Genomic DNA, 23,897 nt, shown 5'->3' with positions numbered 1-23,897 from the left:
ATTCTAAAGCTCCCATTCTACTCCATCGCAAGAGAGTTTGAAAAGGAAGAGGTGGAGTCTCTTAGGAGGAGCTCACAGAAGGAATATTTCCAGTGTAAAACAAACAAACTATAAATATTCCAGTATAAGGAAAGGATGTGTACTGGGTGAACTTTGAGATGTGCTCCAAAAATATGCTGCTGACCTCCCACTTGACATGATCTGTTTCCCTATTAAACTGTAATATAATTAGGGCTTGCTCTAACCCTGCCACTGATTTCATGCTTACATCAACGGAAATGTGGCCTCACAGATCATAGAGAGAAGAAGGTATACATGTAAAGTCTGAAATAATCCAGGCCATAGTAGGAGGAAGGGTAGCCTCGAGAAAAATGCTTATTTCTCCTACCTTGCAGGATATTTAGATGTCTTATCATATAAGTGTATATAGATGTTAGCCAAAGGTCTTTGAGAACTTGGACTCAAAGCTCAACTCTTTTCATGGTTGCAGGTGAACTGCAGCTGAGCTGGAGTCCGGGAATTCACATAAGGAAGTGAAAAGGGAACTGGGGACAAAATGAATTGGAATTGGGAGTTGAGGGCAAAGACGGTAATATTGACCAAAAAGGGGATTTGAAAAATAGGTGATGACTCTGCTGGTAGGCAGTCATGGTGCTAACAGTCACCATGATGATAAAAATTGGTGATCATATCTCATCTCATCTCATCTCTTCCGTGTTTGCTGAATTTCACCTGCCAAGCCCCTGTGGAGCTCTGGGAGGCATGCAGCAGACACTGGGAGAAACACGGATGGGTCTTGGCTAGGGTAGATCATAGAAGGGTGATCACAACCCCTTGGGTTTGGTAAGAGTCCCTCTAGGGCACAACTAAGACTCAATTAATGGATTTTTTCAGGAACCAAAGGATACTGAAGTCCCTCTGTTACTCAGGAATGAGTTTAGAGAGAAGGTCCATTAGAGGTCTGTCCTACCAATAGCCTGTGGAAGGAGCACCCATGAAGGGAGAGAAGCTGCATTCATGTTCCGGGACATCCTGAGGAGCAGGACTGTGGCCAGGAATGCTGCTTTTACAGCACCTTATTTATTTGTAAAAATATGCACTACAGGTATTTTAGACCAAGAAAAGGGCTGCTCTTTGAACATACGTTCAAGGTGATGATGAAACCTACAAAACCTACAAATGCTTACACATCTGCCTGTATATTTTAAGTATGCGGAACATTTATGGAAAAATGAATTTATATATTACATTATTTATAACATAATAAAACATAAGTATATTATATTATATTATATTATATTATATTATATTATATTATAATAGTGACCCTGAATAATTGTAAACCAACCCCCAGCAACTTAAAGTCTAAGTTTAATGCCCCTGCTATGCAAAGAAATCAGTGTGCACCTCACACTTGCAGTGAGAGCCCTTTTTTCCTGCAAGTACTTGCTGCATAACATGTGGCTGATTTACAGCCTGAGATCAAGAGATTGCACAGACCACTAAGGAAATTTTGGAGAGGATTTTGGAGCCTAAACATCCACTTTTGCACAAAGCACAAATCACCTGTAAAAAAAGACCCCGTGAACTGGAGTGTTGCCTGCTAGATTACATGTTCTCTCCACGTCATACAGATTCTTCAATCACAAAACAAATAATCAACAAAAAATATCAAGCTAGACCATCCCAAGTCAAACCTTTGGGTGATGAAATTAAATTAGTTATGCCACTTTATATCTGTGGGGAATTTGTGGCTTGTTTTGGGTACTCTGTCATATCTGTACTTTCTGTTCCAGCCACGAAGCTGATGATTTATCTGACATTTTTTTCTGATACAATGTAGAACATCTTGGCTTATGCAAGGGCAAGAAATATTTCTTCAATTACAAGGAAACTACCTTCCCCTTCAGAGTATCTCTTCAAAATGGGATTGTAGAGCATATTTTCCTTGGATCAGCTTTGAATTTATGAGGGAAAAAACCCAATAAACTTAAACAGTATTGAACTACACTTTCCCTTTGTGGGAAAAAAATCAGGATCCACCAAAATTCTAAACATTTGGGTTTTTTAGAAAAATAATAGTAATTATTCTTCTTCAAAGATCTGCAATTAATTAATCAATCAGCCCATACATTTAAGAAAATGTCCCTCTAACAAGAGACCACAATATTAGACCTTGCCAGGTGCTCTCATCCCAAATGTGTTAGAATAATATAATTCCACAGAAATAATAATATTTATTAAATATAAATTTATATTATAAATATAAAATATTTATTTATATAAATATTTATTAAATCTGATTATAAGAAATAACATTTATATGAGATGTTGTTAATAGCAAGCTTTAAGTTAGGCAAGGCTTTTGGACAGAGAATATTTAGCCATGTATTTAATTCCTGTGCTGAATCTGGGCTTCTGTTTGGCAATTGAAATATTGTCATCATTTTTAGAGCTCAGTATAAAACTCTTGTATATATAATAAAACTCTTGTATATATAATAAAAGCACACAGATAATCTTTACTGGGGCTGCTAAATACTACTGCCATGCACACATTCAGTAGTAAGAACAGATAATAATGGATCAGGAAAAAAAAAAAATGGCCTATAAGAGTGCTAATTAAAATTAGAAATTAAAATAAAATACAGCAGCCTTATCCATTTTATCCATTTGGGAATCTCAGCTACTTTACCCTAAAGCATAAAATACTGTCCATTTTGGCAGACTGGGATAAGGAAGATCATCAGGTTATCTTCACAAAGATGGTGAATAAAGAACCCTCTCATTTCCCAGCTATCCTGATGTTATTTCCAGTGTAGGACTAAAGCCCAGCTCCATGGAAGGAGGCTGTGCATGGTGAAAATAAATTCCCATTTCTTCCCCACTTAACCATCTAACCTGCAACGTGGTGTTGAGCATTGCTGTGAATCAGGACATTCATGGCCCCAAACTTCCCTTATAAATTTGGGCTTGGTTTTTAAAACAAATTTTTAAAAAATCCCATCAGCAAGAACACTGAGTCTGGAGAGAAAGACCTGAGTTAGGTTCTCACATCTGGCTGTGTGGGGTGAAACTTGTGCCTACTCTTTCTGAGGAGAAATGATCTAAGCACACACTGATCATCTGTGCTGTTTGGGGACTCTTACTCTGCGTGTCTCTCGCTCAGACTCTCCTGTCCTGAAGTTTCGAGCCGATTAGACAGGAAACCAGATGGTGCCTGACTTTTCAGCCCTGTGATGAGGACATGCCCTGGACAAGGGGCATCCTGCAGTCTGCTTTTCTCTCTCTGCAACCATTCTGCTTCTAAGAGTCACAGAGAAGATAGACCCTTCCCCACCATGGGTAGCATTCTCCACTGGACTGGCATCACTTGGGAAATCCAGGTGGGTGTAGTGGCACCCCACATCTTCCCCTGTTGCTGAGGTTGCCTCAGCAGCAGCCTCACTTGCCCACAGAGCAATCAGGGCTTGGGTTCAGGGTTGCTTTTGTGGTTGCAATCAGGGCAGACTCATTTTAAAGCTGTGTGCTATTGGTTTAATTTTATTTACACTTTGTTCTCATTATCTGGGCAAGTTACTGTACAGTCAAAGCCAAAAAAATAAAGCAAGGAAGATAAGAGACTGAATGAATGTTATGATCATTCATGTGCTCCTTTCATGGCAAGGCACATGTGAAGTAGGTGAGAGGACAAATGATAAGCACAGTGAAAGCTGCCATGGCAGTCTTGTTTTAATGTTCTGTAGGTTGCAATCTGTGCCATACAGTGTTTTTATTTGAAATGGTGTTTATGTAGGAATCGATGTTTAATAATTAAAACTGTTCATTTGTAATTACCATGACAAATTGTAATTTACATATTTACCAGACAGATGAGAAGAGCTGTTTAAAGTGTCATAAGTTATATCAAATTCCAGAGTATTCTTTATATATGTGCACAGTTCCAAGGACAATCAATAGGAAGAGCTGGATTTTATAGGGGGTATGTGTGTGTGTGTGTGTGTGTGTTTGTATTTGTATTTGTGAGCAGCAGCATGATTACTTCCATAACGTGTCCAAAATTCTTGTAACTTAGCACAGTAAAAATAGATATATTCTCTCTCTTACTTCCTCTCATCCTTGGTGTTCACCTGGAAGACAACAAGGTCACAAACCATAATTACATTAGTCCACCCAAGGGAAGCATACACCTTCAGCAAATAATTCCTAGCCTTTCTTCCAAGTTACTTCAGGAGGAGAGTTTTGTATGCTGAGAACCAGTGTAACTAAATGCTGATTTTTCATACTCCCTGAGGGCTAAATTAATCTCTCATTGAAGTCAATGGGAATCTTTCCATTGACGTAATTAGCAGTTGGATCAGGTCTTAGTACTTTCATCAGTGATCACTTTTTTATGTGTGAAGACATTGATGAAGTTCAGAATGAGTCTGCAACTGATCTCAAACAAAATCTGGGATGCTTTTACAAGGTGTAAAGGATGAGGAGAGGGAGATGAAGTGCAGGATCTGTGAACAAGTAGTTTACTTGCCATTAAATGGAAGGCACTATAAAGGCACTTTGAGGAGATAAAATTTGCACTTCCCTGAGGGCAGTTAATACACCTGACCTATCATTTTGCTTGTTCAGTGAAGCCAGTGAGTTTGCTATGTTCAGTCTGGTTTAAGATGTGATTCTTCCATATGTGGGATCTATTTTTCTTGTTGTTTATTGCCTGGACATATCCAAAGAGAACAAATTTTAATTGCAGGTTATTGTGCTTGGCTAGCTTGTCAGCTGGTGCACAAAGTCCATCTAATAAAAAAAAGCCTTGAAAATCTTCAGCAAAAGGGAACTAAAGATATACTTGACTGGGCGAGTGTCAGAGCTGTCTCTCACTTAGAGAGAATGAATGTTTGTATAACTTACACCTCTACCCCACACTTCTGAAACACTGCCTATAACAATGACTGACAACCTTCTGGATCTTTAATTTAGTAAAGTTGCACGAAAATTCATGGTAACGTTGTGCCCCAGAATCTGATCCTGAAATGTACATGTTGCACCCAGTGGTAATTTTGTTATCAGTGCCTTCACCTCATTAAGGGAGAAGCAAAAATGAAAATGACAGCAAGCAAAAGAGAAACTAAAAATTACTCACTTAAATTTAAGAAGCTTCCAGGCAGAACCTGAAGGATCAATGAGAAAAAAAAAAAATTCTAGGAAAAAAGGAACAGAAAAAAGTAGAATGATGAAATCCAGGGATAGAGGGAGGGAAAAGAGAGAAGTGGGAAGAGTAGAACAGGAAAGTTGCAAAAGAAAAGCAGAAGCTGCTGTTTTAAAGAAATGGGAAATGTAACTTATGGAAACAAAGCAAAAGAGAGCAGGGAATGGGATTTTTAAAGGAGAGAATAAATGAAGAGTAAATGGATTTAGAGGGATTGTGATGGAGAAGGCAGTAAGGAAAGAAAGGTAAGCTGTGGAGAGAAAAACAAAGAGTAAAATAATTTTATCTTCAGTGTTAAAGAATAAAAGCTGTTAAAATAGAGCACCTATTTCCCTCCACAAGACATGTATTCATCTGCTCATCTGCTTGAGAGGTATTGAATATAAGAGAGTGGCAGGGTTTGCCATACAGTCTCAGTAAGAGTCAGCTCTCTAACCCTGTGATTTTTAACTCCCATTTTTGGACCTTTTAGGTCCATATAGATCCAATCCTTCCAGAGTGAATTTTGTCCTTGCTGCTGTAGGCTTGGAGGTTTATTTACTTATTCACTTTTTGGAGAAACCCTTGGAAGCAGCCCAAAGATGCTCAAAGAGTCCCCCCAGCTGCTGAAAAACTCTGGTCTGGGTGGAGGTGGCTGATGCTACTTCTGCTGCTGACTGCTCCCGTAGTTCAAGCAGCAGCAACCCACATGCTGGAAAAACTAGTCCCGAGTTTCACCCTGGTGTTAGTCCAGTCAGATGGGAAAATAATCTCAAAATTAGTGCATGTTTTGGTGAACACAAAAATAGATTCAGACCTGAAGGTACCACATAGCAAAAATTATGATGAAGGTCAGTGTCCATCATGGAAGTAGAGAGGAATATTTCAGGCAGAGTCAGAAAACCTGATTCTGTGCAGATTTTACCACATGATAATTCTGAATTATGGAAACCTATTTCTCTTATATGTGCTGTGCAGGGAAAGATTTGTCTTGTCAGGGTTACAGTAATTTCAAAACTTTAAACAAGTCAAACCACAAAACACACAGAGAGGCAGGTTTTACTCATGTTATCACTACACATTTCATTTATTTACATCTCATTATATTTTCATCAGACTGAACAGGTTTAATGAAACTGTGTAACCAGAAACCAACACAGGATCTGGATGGGACATGAAGACTTTATTTGTGTTGCTCTGACTGATGTCCTGCAGTAGTATAAGACTGGGGATCTGTTCCTCTGTATAATGGTGTCTGTAGCTCTGACAGCTGTATTTTCATTTTAATCAAACATCCACAGTGTGTGAAGTAGTGTCAAGGGATGTGGAGGCAGGACTTGGTCAGAAAGAGGTAAAGGAAAGTATTCTTTTCTCCACACTGGAGACTTCTGGAGGACTGCAAGGACCACACCGTGGGGTGGTATTCAGCCTGATTTCTCTGCAGAGGGAAAAGAACCCAGTACACATCAGCCTGAGTGCTCAGCTGTGTACCTGGCTTAAGGGAAACAGAAGTTAAGAACATGGATGTTACTTCTGTCAAAAAAAATATGCTGTTGCAGGGGATCTGTCCCCTGCAGTTTGTGAGGAAAGAGAGACATGGATTGGGAAAGGACCAGTAAATGTTCAGGGGGAGGCAAATGAAAGATATTTTATGAGATGGAAAATTAAACTGGCAAGAACATCAGAGCATCTGGTGGCTGTGCTGGGTGTTACTTTAACTTCCTGATAGTCTTAATATTTTTTTTTAATTTTTTTTTTTTTTTTTAACTGGGGTGTGATGCAACTGAGATTAATTTAACTTTGGTTTCAAAAGGGATCTGGATAAAACCTATATGACACAGTGGAGCTGGATTTATTTTTCACTGTGGTTTCATTTTCTTTTTTCACTGAAGAGTTTCAAGCCAGGACATGTTTTAGTGGCCTAATCTCAAATGCGCACAGGAACAATTTCTCTGTTTGCTTTGCAGGGAGGAGCTGGCTCACTTCAGGAGAAGTTCAAGAATGAACACAACTGGTTTGCTGTCAGATTTTAGTGCTGGCTGCAGCTCCTGGGCAGTAATGGGACCAGCATTGTGTAGCAGACTAGTAGATGTCAGTGACCATCCACAACAACATTTGTATTTCCAAGGTACTTCTACCCACATGGAAGGAGAGAGCTGCTTTTTTTCCCATTATTCTGCAACACTGCTCTGTTTAGCTGAAACTACTCTAAATACATTCCTACTTGTGATACAGCTACCTAAATAAATAAGGACAGACAGTTGCTAAATTTCTGTCATAATTGCAGCAGGCACCTGTTCTTGGCCACTAAACCCGATGGTGCTTAAAATTTTCCAACAGACTATCTTTTGGGAAGAAATTTTCCACATTTGGCTTCTGCTTGAGAGGATTTTTTTTTTCTTCTGGGCTTGAGAAAAACGGTGCCAGCTGTCCTTGAGCACAGCATGAATTATAAAATTATGCCTCTGAAGTAGAACTTATTAGGCTGTACCAAGAAGAAACAAAGAGCTTGCTCTAGACCCTTCAAGAACAAAGTTTTTGCCTGGCATTATATTTGACATTGATTTAGCTTGATTAAAAAATGAAGCAATAACTATGTTGTGATAGAGCTAAAAATGATTTATCTATAGGTGAGTGAAAAAGAAAAAAGCTTGCAGCTCACAGGAGCTGTAAATGGAGAGCTGCCAGGTAGGTCAGAGGAGTTTGCTGCTGCCCTCACAAAATGCACTTCTTTGTTTGCAGAGAACAGGGTGCGACTGCACCTTCCACAGGAGGGAAGCCCACATCACTGCTCCAGACTCCTTCCTTTCCCACCACATCAGTACTTTTCTTTCAAGAGCAGGCAACTAAATGTGAAATAGGAGTGTTAATTTTGCAAAGTTACTAGCACTTGGACATTAAAAAAACCCAAGTTTACTACTCCAGACTGTGTGGCCAATATATCTATCTATATCTATAGCTATATCTAATCTATATCATCTATCTATTTTTATATATATACATACACACACACATATGCATCCAGACAACCACGTGCACAGAGAAGGGAGATACAGAGGGACTTCCAAACTACTATTTCTCTATTCTACTAATTCTGTAAACTACTATTCTACTACTAATCTGTATTCTTGACAAAATGCTCCAAGTAATTAAAATATCCCAGAATACACTACTCAAGACTTATTACCTATTATCAAAACTGGCATATTGAACATTATAAAATCAATCAACAATTTGGAGCACTTGATTGGGATATACATTTTATATATTAAGGTATACATTTTTTGTTGGTTTAGTTACAATATACTCAAGCATGAAATATCCTGGTCTTTCCAAGTCAAGTACAGACACTTGAAGACTTGCTTAATAACAAGTTTGCATGTATTAGATATGAATTATTATTGTACTGGATAATCCTATGCATCTGTCTTTGTAAGCTTTCTGTGTCTCCCCCAGCTAAATGGTTTTTTTGGTGTTTTGTTTTTGGGTTTTTTTTGGGTTTTTTTAACATTATATTTTCTAGCACTTTGGAGGCTGTTAGTAGGTAATTTCTGTCTGTTAACAAATCAGAGGGGAAAAAAAGAACTAAACAAAAACCCCTTTACCACAGCCACAACCGTATTTCCCTCTCTGCTGTAGGAATCCCCTGTTTTTTCATGAAATCATAAGGAAATCGCATGTTGCTGTGTTTTAGGAAAAGTTTTTAAAAATACCCTAACAAAATAAACAAAAACCCCAAACAGGGCTATTTTTAGCTTTCTATAATTTAATTAAACGGGTCTTTCCTCCTCAGAGTAAAAACCGGAGCTTTCTTCTTTATGTGAAATGAACTTTTCACTGTCATCTAAAGTAGCGGGGGGGAGGAGGAGAGAGAATGGTGGAAACGGGGGGGGCATGAACAATTTTTTTCCTCTAGAGAAAGATCACACTTTTCAGTCCTTTCGGAAAATACACAATTGCCACCTTTTTTTTCTTTTTTTCTTTATTTTTTTTCTTTTTGTTTTGGTTTTTGTTGTTTTGTCGCTAGAGGGACTTTGATTTATTGTCAGAAGCAAAATGGCCCGGAGAGAGAAACTCTCGGAGTCTTAATAAAAATAAATAAATAAATAAAGGGGAGAGTGGTGAAGAGGGAAGGCGAAGGGGTCTGTCGGGGTGCCGAGGGATGCTGCTCGGCCCGGCCCGGCTCGGTTCGGCGGTGTCGTTCCGTGCCGTTCCGCGCCGTGCGGTGCCGTGCCGTGCCGGCGGGGAAGCCTTGCATCACCGCCACGGCCCGCTTCCCTCCTCCCTCTCTTTCGGGGAGGCTATTAATAGCATGACATCAGCCAGGGACTCGCCGCCAGAGTAAATACCAGCGCTGCCCGCTCGGCTATAAAAGGGGGGTGATGCAACCCGGGCGAGCGGCAGAGGAGCGGGGAGCCGAGGGAGCTGCTCTCCCGCAGGAGGCGGCGGAGCAGCGCGGACCGCAGCGCGGCGGGGCTGCGGAGCCCCTTCCCTCCTGCCGGGAGAGCGGCGGCCGAGGGAGAAAGGTAAGTGGGAGCAGGAGAGGAGCGGTCGGGACTGCCCGTGCCGGCGGGACGGGGAGCTGAGCTCCGGGGAGGCTGTCCCGCCGCGGAGGGATGGATGCCCGCCGGGGGACCCGCGCCGCGCCGCCGGCAAAAGTTTCGCCGCCCCGGCGAAGTCTGGCGCGGCGGTGCCGCCGCCTGCCGTGAGCTCCGGGAGAGCCCCCGGCCCCACCGAGCTCCGCCGGAGCCTCTCGCCCGCCCGGCGGCGCCGGCCCCGCGCCGGCGCTCACATCTGGGGGAACCCCCTGCCCGGGCTGCCGCCAGATGTGAGCGCCGGGAGAGCCCGCCCGTCCCCGGCTGTCCCCGGGCCGGCAGCGCCGCCCGGCACCGCGCGGTGGCGGCCGCGGCGGGGACACGGCCCCGGCACTCCGGGAGCCGCGGGATGCCCGAGCGGAGCGGCCGCGCCCGGCGCTGCGGGCAGCCGGCGGCGGCACCGCGGGCACAGGGACGGGGGAGCTGTGGCGGGACAGCCCAGGCGATGACAAACCCGCACTGCCGCGCGTAGAGTTATCTCCGATATTCCCGTAAACCGACCGGGAACTTCTCGTGACAGCCAGGGATATCCGCTCTCCTTTCTGTCCCGGTGTCTCGGCGCGAGGTAGATAAGTTGCTGAACTGTTGCTGAGCAAATCAGGCGTGACACAACGGACAACTTCTTTCAGAGAACGAGTTTCCTGTTGGAAATCGATTTTCCTCCTAGTAACAGCATTTGGGAAAATGAAAGGCAGCAGAAAATGCTTCGGGAGCGATGTGGGATGTCAGAAAGCTTAAGGTCAACTAGCGTGCACGGAGGTTGTGAACTGTAATTGCTCTTAATGCCGTTTAAGATTAACCTCAGTGGTTATCAAGGTTTATTGCATCAGCACCAGAGGAAAAGGAATTTGTATGAAGAAATAAAACCAAGAAGCACAGTCAGCCATCTGCTGTTAAGCAAGAAAAAACTGAAAGTAGTCACTTTCAATATTAAAATTAAACAAGAATATCCTTAAATAATGGAAGTGCACAGCTAGGAAGCCTGTTTGGATTTTAAAGTCTTGGCAGAGGAGATGTAAAACTCATCGTAGATGAAAAAAATCATCTTCAAAACAACAAACAAAAAGCAGAGGGAGAACGAATGAATAGAGTTGTTTGAACCTACCTGAATTGGGAGGGTAAAACTGTTGGGAATTCCAAAAGTAAGGCTAAGGCAATGAAGCGTTAACTCAGCCTGGGAACAAGCTGTGCCGGTATCAGTGCAGGGCTGAGATCTGTTCAGCACCTCCAGTGGCAGTAACTGCAGAACATGTGCGTGGTCTAACACAGTAAACAGAGATTGTATCAGAAAGGCCACGATGGAATCATGCTCTGAGGCTTAATACTCTTGTTCCTACTGTTTCCCCACCCTTCACAAACCCAGAGGAAATGAGATAGTTCTCTGCATGGCTTATAGATAGAGGGACAATTTGTACAAAAATTGGGACAAGGAAGAGCAACTTGTTGCATATTTTTTAATATAGTAAGATCTGATTTTCCTATTTGTAAAACATTTCTGAAAACTGATTTGTTCCTCGGAAACTGCAAAACATCTACTTTTTGGAGCAATTAGAGGTGCATTTCAGGATGATTCAGGGAGGGCAATGAGCTGTCTGGGCTGGAGAGCAGCAAGTTCCTACAGCCAAGGACACTTTCTCCTGCTCTGGGCACCTGACCACTCCTGTTTTACACACTAGTGACAGGTGGGTGAGAGGACCTGGAGCCATTACAGTAGGGTTTTGGTGGTGTTTGTGGTACACTTACTACTAGCACTAGCTACTAGAAATCCACAATTAACACAACATCTCAGGCACATTCTTGGTTTCCTCTGGTGCTGCTGCTGACCTTAATTAAAAGTTCTCCTAAACTGAAAAATAATTGAATAAACCAACAGAGCTTGAAAATTATTAGCCCAACTAATTATCTTGGAGGCTGGAAAAACAGTTTTACTGTTATTTAAGACTCCTGGTTGGATTGAATTATACAGAATTAACTTTGTTGAATGAAGCCATCACCAGCATTCAAGGACACTGAGTCAGTGAAAATAACTGAAATTTCTGCTGGGGTGAGGGGTTCAGTAATTCCAGTGGCTAATTCTGGAATTAGCCATTTAAATTAGTTGAATGGTTGAATGTTGGTAAATGGTAAATAATAATAATACTTCAGCTGGAAATTAATAAGGCCATTTCTGACTTGCTGGAAAAGAGTAACTGCTAGCTTTCTGAGATTATAGGATTAAACTGTATCAGTACTTTAAGTGTGACTCATGAGCAGGGGCTTTCTGAAGAGAATGACATAAATTTCCCAAGGTCTTTCTGAATAACAAATAGTTCCAAATAATTTCCCCATCTTGAATAAATATGGGTGAAATCCTGGCCCCATTGAGGTCAACCGAAAAAGTCCTTTTGATTTCACTGGGGTCAGGATTTCACCCTGAGACTGGGAAATGTTCAGCTCTTCTGTAGTGACTGGGTGGGGAAGACTGCAGTTGGACCTGATATTTTCCAGCAACAGGCAATTCACACTCCTCTGATTTTTATGTTTGCCTCACAGCAATGAACCAGGTTCTATTCTCATTTGCACCAGTGTGGATTTACAGTGTATTTTTAGATATCTCTGAGCAAATTCTATCTTCTTCTCAAGGCACATGACCCCAAACATTTCTTGCTGGGTTCCAGAAGTAACGTACAGGGACCTGTGCAGTTCTGGGTTGACCATGTGGAAATTTAGCTTACCCACACTGCTGCCCTGAGGCAGCTGTTTGCTTACCTGCACTAAGTTAATTACAATTGACTTTCCTGTAATTATTGTGGTTCTAATCCAGAGTAGATAATTACATACTGTAGTTATCCATACTGCTATTTAAAAAAAACCCCAAAACAACAACAAAACCAAAAATCTACACACCAAAGATAGCTGGAAAACCAACACAGTAAAATCCAATTTAACACAAGTCACTTTGTGAACCAGGGAAGTATTACAATCTGTTTTCCTGTGGATTTGCACCTTTTGTCCCTTGGACCACACACAAAAGGTGCTCAGTTTTCTTCCAGACCTCTTATCTCACCTCTGCTGGGTGAGAGATGGGATGTGACTTGCAGGGATGTGTGCATCAGCTAACCAACTGTGCTTGGATGACTGACTGCTGAGTTTTGCCTCTTTCTCCCTCAGTGGGGCCACCAGTTTTCACAGAGCACAAGGGGTTTCTCTCCCTTCAAAACTGGCTAAAAGTAAATAATAAGAATGACTAAACAGAGAACTGTAAAAAGAGGCTGTTGGATAGGTTTGTTTTCTTCAGAAATCTACTAGAAATGAGGTTTCTCCATGGGTTTACATTTGCATAATTCTCCTAAAGACTCTTCAGTCACACTGTTTTATGTCAGCAGAAGATCCAACCATAAATATTTAAGAATTTCAAGCCTCTCATAGGGGGCACATAAGGACAGTTTCGAATTTTACAAGAGCAAAGGAATGAAAAAAACGGCTTCACATTTTTCATGAGTCAATCCCTCCAACTCAGCCTCTGCTGTGGAGCCACAGAGCATGTAGAGGCTTTTGCCTTTGTGCCAGCTCTTATTGTTAACTATTTTTCAGGAGTTTATAGCCAAATCTACAACTGTGTACAAAATTGAGTGTGATAACTTTGTGACAGATTCTGTTGTGGTTATCAAGTTTCAGCTTCTAGTAGAAGTCATTGAGCTAAGTGTAGCTGAGAACAAGGTATGCTCTGTCCATTTGAAGCTGGAATTTGTGGTGGTATAGCTCTGAAGATGAAGATACTCTCCTTCTATGCTTTAAATAATAATATTACTTATTGGCTTTCTGATTTTTGTTCCTATTTTCTTTCTCTTCCTATTCACTCAATTCTCATTTGCCACACTCTACCACTTTAAACCTTAACAATAGTATACACACTTGCACACAATTTTTAAAATATTAAGTTTCAGAAACACCTAGCAATTTGTCGTGTGCTGATACTATTCTTACTTTTAAATACTAACTTTGACTTAACATAAAGTTGAAGGTTTTTTGAGTGTCCAAATTCTTAACTGCTTGTCTCTGTTGAGAGATTGGGGTAGACTAGGAATGGGGACTGAAGCAATGTAACTACAGTATTATTCACAGTAGGAAATATACCTCTACGAGATATTATTTGCCTTTCTAAAGTTGTTGAAAGACTATCAATATTATCTCTTTTTATCTTTCAGCAAAATGATGGTCCAACACTCAGGCCAGGTATCTGCATTAGAAGTCAGCGCCTCCGCAATTGTTCCCACTTTGTCCCCTGCAGGGTCACTGGGGTTTGATGATTTCACAAATTTAACCCCCCTGGTGAAGGAGGAACTGAGGTTTGCCATTCAGAACAAGCGTCAGTTCCACAGGATGTCTTCCACTTTGGACACAGTGACTGTTTCTGAAAGGCCAGTTGAAACATCAATGCTGAAAACAGAGGTAGGGCTCTTTAAACCGAATTTTGGTGTGAATGATTAATTCTCTAACAAAGTTTTGCCACAAGACCAGTAATTGTATTAACTATAAACAACCCTCTATACATACTTGTTTCCTCTTAAGCCAGCTGCTTGTCTCTCTGTTGAGTACTTCGGGCAAACCCTCTGGTATTTCTCATAGTTGGATATTTGATTTTCAATTATGGACTACAGACAATGTTTTACAGTGATTAGAGCAAGTGCTAAACTGGTTTCCCTGCCCAGTGGTGGCTGAAGTTGGAATAAGTCACTGCTAAAGTTCTGTTTCCCTGAGGACAGTCCAGCAGAACCTGTGGGGGTTAAGACATGGACCTGCTATGTCCACACTATGTTTTTGCTTAAAGATGACACCATCCCTGAAAAACATTGCTCTTTGAGAGTGGAGAAATAGCTTTGGTTAAGGAAACAGTTACACCTTGGTCTGAGCTTCCGCAGGAAACAGAAGTGTGACAGTATTCCCTTTTTGGTGCTGCCTTTAATTCGCTCACTTCTCCCTGACTCACGCATGACACATTCTCCATTCTGTCCCTGTGCCTTTCCTCCTTTTCCTCCCTGGAAAATGGAGCAGAGATGGTGGTGTGGGAGCCTGGGGAGACTCAGTAAGTTTTTTGAGTACCATTGATTTTAAATGAGCCATCGTATAGATTACACACAACCCCGCTCCAGTCAGGTTTTCATTGACAATTCTAATGAAGTTCCTACCCTTGTACTGTATGGCAAACGAGGTCAGAATCACATCTGTATGTAACTCAGGATGTGAGCACTAACAGCACTCTCCATGTTGATTTTAAAAATCCAGAAGTTATTAAAATACAGTTCTCCTGTTTAGAGCATCTTATGGATTGTGTGTATCTGTTTTTGTGGGACAGTTTTCTCCTGAAGAGGATGAAAGAAAAAAGAGAAGAAGGGAGAGGAATAAAATTGCTGCGGCGAAGTGCCGAAACAAAAAGAAGGAAAAAACAGAATGTTTGCAAAAAGTAAGTGACTGGATAGAACTGTTCGCAATCTGCCATCCTGCCAGGATCCAAACAGATAGCATAGGGTACTGACACAGTAGGAAATCACAAAGATGTCCCCCAAGACTCTGTAAACCCTTGAAATCATTAGTTATGAAAAATAAGCATGCCGTATATTAAATCCAGACCTGGTTGAAACTGGCCTAAAATGAAAGCATGGTAGGAGAGAAAAGAGATTACTGCTTCAGTGACCAATATTGTCTATGGGGATAATGTTAATATGAATGTGTACACTGAACACAAAAAGAAGTAAAATCACATTTCGTAAAATATTCACTGTGGAGAGCCCGCAAGCACCTACAAGTAATTTCTGACTTCTTTATGAACAGAGTGGTGTGGTAGCTTGAATTCTCTGTCCTAGGAGCCCAGTCACATCTTCACCTCCTGTGCTGTGATATAATACTCTATTTCAGTGGCACCAAGCCTGTATCTAGGTATACAGGCCTGTATATTCCTATGTCTAGGGGCAGGGAAAAAAAGCTATGTTTGCACTTTGCTAGCTTAACATGGGTTTATAGATATGTGACTTGATGTTCCAGGGAGTTACGAAGCAGCATAGATAATTTTGAGTCAATTTTTGACCCAAAAAGCTCAGAATAATTTTGCAGAAGATAGCAATAATGCTTTGGGTATCTGTCACCATGAATTAATACCAGTTTGAGTTTCACTTTCCAACTTTCATTATGTTCTCTAGAGGCCAAAGGAGATAATTCTCAATCTGGTTTTCAGGCCATTACTGGTTGGGGAATGTAGAATTAGATACAACATACAAAGTTTCATCATTACAGCACACTAAGTACATGTGATTCCTTTCTCTGCCAGCCATACGCTTTCCCACCTATAAAAGACAACAAATATAAGAAAAAAACCCAGCGACTTACTATTTGAATTTCTCAGTGTAAAATTGTGTGTGTCCTTTGTGCTAGGAATCCGAGAAGCTGGAAACCATCAATGCAGAGTTGAAAGCCCAGATTGAGGAGCTGAAGAATGAGAAGCAGCATTTGATATACATGCTCAATCTGCACAGGCCCACGTGTATAGTCCGTGCACAGAACGGAAGGACACCTGAAGATGAAAGAAATCTTTTTATTCAACAGATCAAAGAAGGCACATTACAAGGTTAAGTGATACGGCAAACGTGGAAATATTTAAAATGTTTTTAACAGCTACCAGAATCCGTGGGGGAGTCTGATATAATGTGTAGGATTCTATTAGTCAAGAGCCTTTAGGAAGGGCAGATTGCTTTCATGAGTGGAAAGAATCATTTTGGCTTGGCAGTTATTCTTGCCCTTGGAAGATCTGGTCTCAATCAAATTGAAGAGCCTTCTGCCTCCAATGTAGGGTTTGCACCTGTCATACTTGCTGTTCCTAGGAGCTACAGACAACAGCTTCTGAAGTTTTAGCTCTGCTAGTATACAGTATCTGCACTCACGAGGTTTGTGCTAGAACACTATGACTTCCAGCGATGCACGGGGCACAGACAGCTGTGCTGGATGGACACTGCTCTTCCTTGCTGCTGGTAGGGAAAGAAGACTGAGTATTTTTGAATTTCCAAGAGGATGGTTTCTGGCAGAATGTACTGATGTGTAATGTTGCATTCTAACCTAATACACACACACACACACACACACACACACACAAAAAAAAAAAAAAAAAACAAACAAAAAAACAAAAACAACCCTGTAGTTTCAACCAACCTTTGTCATTTTTTTCACAACACTCATGTGGGTTTTTTCTGTGACTCATCTCAGTGACTGAATTTGAAGGGTCTAGTAAGTGTGACAAAGAATTGTTTCTTGCAAAATATCTAGGTAGCCTAGCTTGTATTTTATGAGCTATCACCCCAGATACTACCCCCTGGGGACTACAATTTTTCCTTGAATTGCTGAAGAGCAGTTTGTATCATCACTTACTGACTTGGTGAATTGAACCCACTGAATTGGAAAAAGGAAACTAACTGTGCAGGGATATTGACAGAGGTTTTGCTCAAGTAAAGAACTGCAGGAGTGAATCCCAGACTCCTGAACCTTGAAAAAAAGAAATATTTTTTAAAATTCATCTAGGATCTAATCCTACAAGGCTTAATTCATGCTATTACCCCTCAGTCACAGTAGAGGTTCCATGGATTTCAGTGGGTCTGCTCATGCAGATAGCTCTTACAGGCATAAGAGCTTGGCAAAGATTTTTCCATCCTGGTCAGGATTACTTCCTTTTGCCAAGTGACTCAGAGGGAAAAATTATGATTGTAGCTACTTTTGTTTTACATTTGAGTGACAACTACAGTCAATCAAAAATGTTACTTAGAATCTAAAGGAGGCAAGAGTTTTGATGCAGTGAATAATTGCTTAATTTTTTTATTAAATACTAACTTTGGATGTTTTTGAACTAGTAGAAGAGCTGCTGGACAAAACAGTTTGAGCTATGAGTGTTGAAATTCTGATGTTTCTGTGAAATTCTCAGATTGTTTATTTCTATAAAATATGCCCTTACAATTTTTTTTGTAAAAGAAAATATTATCCTTATTTATCACTAATATTATAATGAGTAGAGCTAATAAATACTGCGAGCAAGATAAAACTGAAAACACAAGTGTTGCGCTGTCTTTTTACTTTTATCTCTTGGTGTTTAATATTATATATTCCTAAACTTCACCAGTTGTATTTGAGACACCACTATTGAAAACATTTATCCTTCATCTTTTTTGAAGATGAGGCACTGAGTGTCTTGGATGATTGGCTGCAGATATTGTACCTTCCAAGATTCTGTACCTCTATCAGTGGTGTCTGACTGTTCAATGTCACAATTTAAACAAAGCAGAATACAAGTGGAGCTTACAGTGCATAATATTTTACACCAGTTCTGCAGTGTTGAAATTGTGTGTTTGTTCTAAATGCTAAACTTGAAGATACCTCAGCCATGAGCTTCTTACCCTGCAAGTCTCGCATGAGTCCATCACATCTTGTACCTGGTCCTCATATGATTGTTATATTCTGCAACAGAACTACTTAGTACCATTTCCTAAGGTCTGGATATATTGTAATGTCCTATATCACATGTAAAGGGTATGTACTTCATGTATCTGAAAAGTGAATGTATTACAAATATGACATTCTAGGTCCAATTCTCTCTTAAGAATCCATGATCTTTCTGTATATTGGAAGGAGGTTCTATTGACTTCAGTGTGAGTTTTTTTCAGGTCCTGTAAGCAGAGTTTGGAGCCTCTGTGGCAACTTCTCTGGTTTAAAGGGCAAATTCTACATGTAATTGGGCCAGTGTTTACCAGACAACAGATATACATGGAGTGTGTACAATAAACCTGTCAAACGATGTTTGATGATTATTTGACTCCTGTAATGTGGAAATACAAAACCAAGGCATCGCCCCAGGATCGCACACCTTGGCTTTGCTTTTCGCCTCTCAAATACAAGCAGACAGGGCTGTTTGTCTCATAATTGGTTATAAAGTGTTGCCAGAGAGACTGTAATGACAGAATTCATGTGTCTCCCTTAGGGAATTTGTATGGTTGCTTTTAACCATATCACCGGTGACGCAGGCGTCATGCTTTTGTTGCTTGATCTTATTTACTCGGCATGCCAAATGTTAATATGTACCACTACTATTGTCAGAAGATAATCTATTTTTATTTCTTTACATGTGCAGTCATAGCTGCTCTGTACTGCTTTTGTATGTGTGTGTGTGTGTGCGTGCTCCTGCACGCTGCTCTGGAAATGATGGTACTCAGGGTCACTTGACTGTGCCCCGGAAAAGAGTGTTTAAACAGCCACACAGTATGTTGCATGAGTTTTCTCAAAGTATACTTTATTCAGGAGAACCCTTAAAATGCATTAAAAAGCAGTTTGTTTTCTATTCTGAAGTTTGTTTTGATACTTTAATAAAAAAGAATTAATGTATATTTATTCACGTGTCATTTAATCAATTCTACATGTCAAGGTCCAAGAGCAACTTCATTCTCTTGAAACAACACTGAGATATTAAAAAGCAAACACTCTTTACAAGTTTGCAACAATGAACATCTTATAAAGTCAAACTGGTACTGTTCACTGCTTGTCAAGGTGTAAACAAAATTTTGTCTTTGCAGGGTTGATTGTGAATTCTGGGCTAACTACTTATTTGTGGCCTAGAGCTCAGATTAAGGGACTGGAAAATAGAACTTCTGAACCTTTCCTAACTTTGCAACCAACCAGCTGATAGTCTTTTCAACTTTCTGATTCCCTAATGCTTTTGCTACTCTGAAGCCTTAATATTTCTAGATTGCTTTCTATAATTACATGGAAGATACTAAGGAAGTATGGCATGATTAGGGCTTTGGTTTTTTTCTCTGTGTCTGTGTATTGGTGTGTCTGGGGAGAAACATGAGGAAAGATGAACAAAATGTTCCCTCCTGCTTTTCCACAACTGAGTATCTACACACCCAGACAGAAGTCCCTCTGTTTTGACAGCCGGTGGTGTGGACAAAAACTTTTGGCTTCAGTCCATTGCAAGCAGTCATAACTTGTAATGCAGAGGCCAGATAGTAGGCCAGGAGCTCCAGGGATCAGGAAATCCATTGCTCTGTTGCAAAATCCAGTTAAAAATATCATCTGGAAGGAAGATCTAGGTTACTCTGAGCTTGGCAATGTTGAATATTTACTTTCCTTCTTGGTCCATCCATTTACAGTTGTGCAGTCCCCATGAGTATATTCATCCTTTCATGCATTCTCCTATAGCTACTATCAAACTCTGCTTTTGAATACCCACCCAGTACACTAAATTGGATAACTTAAAAATCATCTCCCTGGCCTGGTTTAGAAAACCTTGCCAACAAAATTAAGGCTACAATTTCCTGAACTGGTATTTTGACATTTTTTTTTAAATGGTATGAGTGGAAAGCATGAAACCACCATTGGTCTCTGACATATTCCTAATAGCATAGTTGGTATTCCTTGAGCAATTACATGGCACACCTTCTCCTCAGGTCTTGTTCTAGATGCTAAATCCTCTTTCCAGGCCCATGTAGACCTCAAAGCATGCTAGGCTTTACAATGTATTTTAACAAGGAGCATCTTCTATTTCTTTTCTAGCTCTTTCCCTGATATAAATGAATAAATAGCAATATTAAAGGTAGGTAGAGACAATGATTTATACAAGGCTGGAAATGTTTAATGAAACTGAATGGCAACAAATTTAAATTTACAATAACTTTTCTACCTGGGTCCATTAGAATTTGAAGTTATTGATTAAAGGGATATTTTTTCTAAAGAATCTGGATGATTCATGGATAATGAAAATAAAAGCTTAAAGGGACGGTTTTTCTAAAGAATCTGGATTATTTATGGGTAACGAAAATAAAATACATTGCTGTTTGTCACTAGCAAAATAGTTTTGAAAGTAAAATCTACTTTGTCTTAGGAAATTCTCAAATCCAGGGTGATGACTGTATCTCACATCCATTTTCCTTGGTGGTTTGGTTTCCCCGCCTCCTCCCCTCCAGCACAGTTCTGGTCTAGGTGCAAGTCTCACTCACGCTGGGCATCGCCAGGTTTCCGTGTTTGCCCAGTGCCCCCAGCTGGAGACCTTGAGAATCATCCCGGGATTAAATGTGCAATGATATTAACTAACATAACTACTTTGTAACAGTCTTCATTAGTTTGTAATTGCACCAATAGAATATTTTCATTTCTGTAATAGATGCCATTCCTTTTTAAGTGTAGTTAAGATAATGAGTGACAATAATTTTTAAGAATTCTGTTGTTTAAAATTCATTTCCTTAATGGACACTCTGAGTCAGAACTGCTGACTCTAGGGATAAAAATAGTTATTTGGTAATTTTCAGTGCTATTGCAGATCTTCAAAGCCATCACAGTTAAAAAGAGAATGCACTGGAATCTATTCTTAATACAGCATCAATTCTGGCTGCAAATATTTACTATTGCTGACAGTGATCCATTAACCAAAAAAAAATCCCCAACCTAATGATTTTCAGACTCCAGTGTAAGTGTACTAGAGCTGACACTCAGAAAAAATTATTAGATCTATGAAATGAATAAATAGAAAATTGAAACAAACCAAGACAGTTAAAGCTGGAATACTTATCCTCCTTTGAGAATTTAGCATCTTTATATTTGTAGACTCCACCTCAATAAGTTGTGCACAACCATGCCCACTTGGTGGGAATGCCCACGCAGCAAATAGCAGTGAGGAATAGCAACATTTTATATCGGCCAGCTCAGAGCTGGGGACATCCCAGCGATGACAGCAAGAATCCCAGCTCAGGCTGGTTGGTGCCAGCCGGAGGATGAGCTCTCCGTGCAGCCGCAGCTCGGGCTGCTGCCGGCGTCTGAGGTGGCTCCTCCAGGGCCAGCTGGGCTCTCGTTCTGCTGCCCAGGTTAGCACATCACGTAGCTGCTGCATTCCAGCTGGGCAGCCCCAGCAGCTCGCTGCCAGGGCCCACCCAGCCCAGCTCTCTTCCTACAGCTCTGATCAAAAGCAGCTGTCCAAGGAAGAATAAGAACAGGGCGAGTATGCTTCCCCTGGGTGCTTTCCCACACCAACTATTTTCAGCTGGTGAGTCACACAAGCTTTCCATGAATTCTTTAGGTAGTACCCTTCCTGTCAAATGTTTTGACAAGTTTCTCATCTACAGTACCAGCATCTGCAGTAAATTCTGGCAGCAAGTTCCATAGGGCTATCACCACTTAGAAGAAGCTTCTTGTTTGACCCTGTTCCCAGTAACTCTGTTTGGCCTAGCCTAAGCAGTCCTGGGGCGGGGTTTTTGTTTTTCTTTTTTGGCAGGCAGCCATTTTACATCCTTGATTATTCCTCTTACCCAGTTGGGGTTTTTTTCTGGGAAAACTGTGGCTTTTCCTAAGACAAAAGAAACCCTTTCCCTAACCATTTCTTCACTCTTTAACATAAAAGAACTGTAACTACATGTAGTATTCAAGTTGTAGTCAAGCCACGGATTGATATAGAGGGATCTTATGTTCACTATCCCTTTCCTAAGAACTCCAGAAAAGAGGTTTGAAGTTTTGATGACTGCCCAGCACCAAGTCCCACACAATGCAATAATCTGTCATAATCCCAAGATCTCCTTCCTGAGTGGCAGCTCAAGCCCAACTCTTCATATATGATGCTAGGACTGGTTTGTCCCGTATACGCTATCTCATGTTTACTTACATTAAATTTTGTCTGCCATTTTAATTTCCAAATGCTATAAAGTCTTCCTTGTAGTCTTCTGAAACTGCCTTTCTCCTGTCTGTCCTACGTTGCACCATCATCAACCTTCTTGCTACTTTACTCACGCTCCTACCAGATCATTTGTGGAAGTGTTGAGCTCTGCAGGTCCCAGTAAAGTTTCCTGTGGAACATCAGTGGATCAGCTGCCCTTCAGGGAAGAGTTCATAGCTTAGCTTTACTCTCTTTTCTACCTTTTAATCAGAGATATACATTTTTCCCTACTCATAACTATTCAGTTTCTTGAAATAATTATTTGTTGAGTGAATTTACTGAAATCCCTTTAGAGGTGTCATAAAATGCACCTACTGAATCTCCCCTGATCCACATATCTGTCAAATCTTTCCAAGAACTCCAGATATGCCTGTAAGCCTGAATTAAATGTTATAAAATCCATTCTGACTCTCTTCAAGTATTTATCTAGGTAATTTTCTTTTTCTATTTCTTTTGAGCTTTTTACTGAAAACTCACTTGGTTGGTGCTGATTCCTCTCAAAAACTCAACCTATAGTCATTTCAGCATCAGGCAGATCGTCTGCTTGTGTTCTTCACTTTGTCCTGTCCTGGAGAGGGTTCTGGCTGGTGAATGATCTCTATTTCTTCAGCTTCTCAGCCCTCTGTTCCCTTTGTACTCTGATCATCAGTTCTCACTGGACTTTCTAACAGGTTAATTATTATTAATACATCTGAAGGGTGATTCAGTGCTCTTTTCAGTTCCTTTAGCCACTTTATTTCCCCAGCTTCTCTCTGACGGCTTCTGACCTAAGTGCCATCTCCTGAATGTCCCCTGCAATAGGGTCTTCATCATCCTCAATCACATTTGGAGCTCTTAGAGTCTGTCAGATACTCCAAGATTTTCTGTGGTATTAAGGAGTCATTACACATCTAATTATCAGATTTTAATTCCTGCCATGCTGTGTGACTTAAATACACAAACTACCCAATGCCTCAATTCCTCCATCTGAAAGACATGGGCAATAACCAATACCATTTTTATTACCCTTTCTTCATCCCAAGGAAAATAAAATTCCTTACTTTTGAAGGCTAGGTCTTTTGAGCAAGCCTTATGAAGATTCACAAATTGTGATAAGTCACTAGAAAGCTCCTGAACAGAACAGTAAATATTATTGCCATGTAATTATCACTTACAGTCAAGTGAAACCATCCAAAACACCAGTAATTAATGGTACTCCTCTCCATCCCAGGAAAACTCACAGTGTTTTAGGGTCTTTTTGGTGGGGGGGGGGGGGGGGGGGGGGTGTGCTTGTTTGTTTGTTTGTTTTCTTTTATTATTCTTTTTTGTTCACTTGTTTGTTTGAGTTTGGGAATTTGGGTGGGGAGTTTTTTGTTGTTAATGTGTTTTACACTTTCTATCTTTACCAGCAATATCAACACCACAAGTGTAA

The 23,897-nt window shown here is 40.7% G+C and overlaps 1 protein-coding gene across 2 annotated transcripts; it reads left to right on the top strand.

The window, feature by feature from the left end:
* Positions 1–9,550: 9,550 nt before the first annotated feature.
* Positions 9,551–16,934, top strand: ATF3 (activating transcription factor 3). 2 transcript variants are annotated; one of them, XM_041413544.1, is made up of 4 exons: positions 9,551–9,708; positions 13,965–14,208; positions 15,113–15,220; positions 16,186–16,934. In XM_041413544.1, exons 2-4 carry the CDS (start codon positions 13,969–13,971, stop codon positions 16,381–16,383), a joined length of 546 nt encoding a protein of 181 aa, XP_041269478.1. In that variant the 5' UTR covers positions 9,551–9,708; positions 13,965–13,968; the 3' UTR covers positions 16,384–16,934. The 2 variants fall into 2 exon arrangements, with proteins under 2 accessions (XP_041269478.1, XP_041269479.1); XM_041413545.1 differs by having other exon boundaries at positions 9,573–9,708; positions 14,048–14,208.
* The last annotated feature ends 6,963 nt before the right edge of the window (positions 16,935–23,897 follow it).

The sequence above is a fragment of the Onychostruthus taczanowskii genome, unplaced genomic scaffold (genome assembly GCF_017590055.1).
Source record: "Onychostruthus taczanowskii isolate IOZ18803 unplaced genomic scaffold, ASM1759005v1 scaffold42, whole genome shotgun sequence".
NCBI lineage: Eukaryota > Metazoa > Chordata > Aves > Passeriformes > Passeridae > Onychostruthus > Onychostruthus taczanowskii.
This window is presented reverse-complemented; position numbering and strand designations above follow the sequence as displayed.

What these genes read in the sequence shown, in the direction of transcription:
- ATF3 (XM_041413544.1), top strand. Translation starts at nt 13,969, where the DNA reads ATGATGGTCCAACACTCAGGCCAGGTATCTGCATTAGAAGTCAGCGCC. An exon ending in CATCAATGCTGAAAACAGAG is followed by an intron (nt 14,209 to 15,112) that starts GTAGGGCTCTTT and finishes TTTGTGGGACAG; the next exon opens with TTTTCTCCTGAAGAGGATGA. An exon ending in AAACAGAATGTTTGCAAAAA is followed by an intron (nt 15,221 to 16,185) that starts GTAAGTGACTGG and finishes CCTTTGTGCTAG; the next exon opens with GAATCCGAGAAGCTGGAAAC.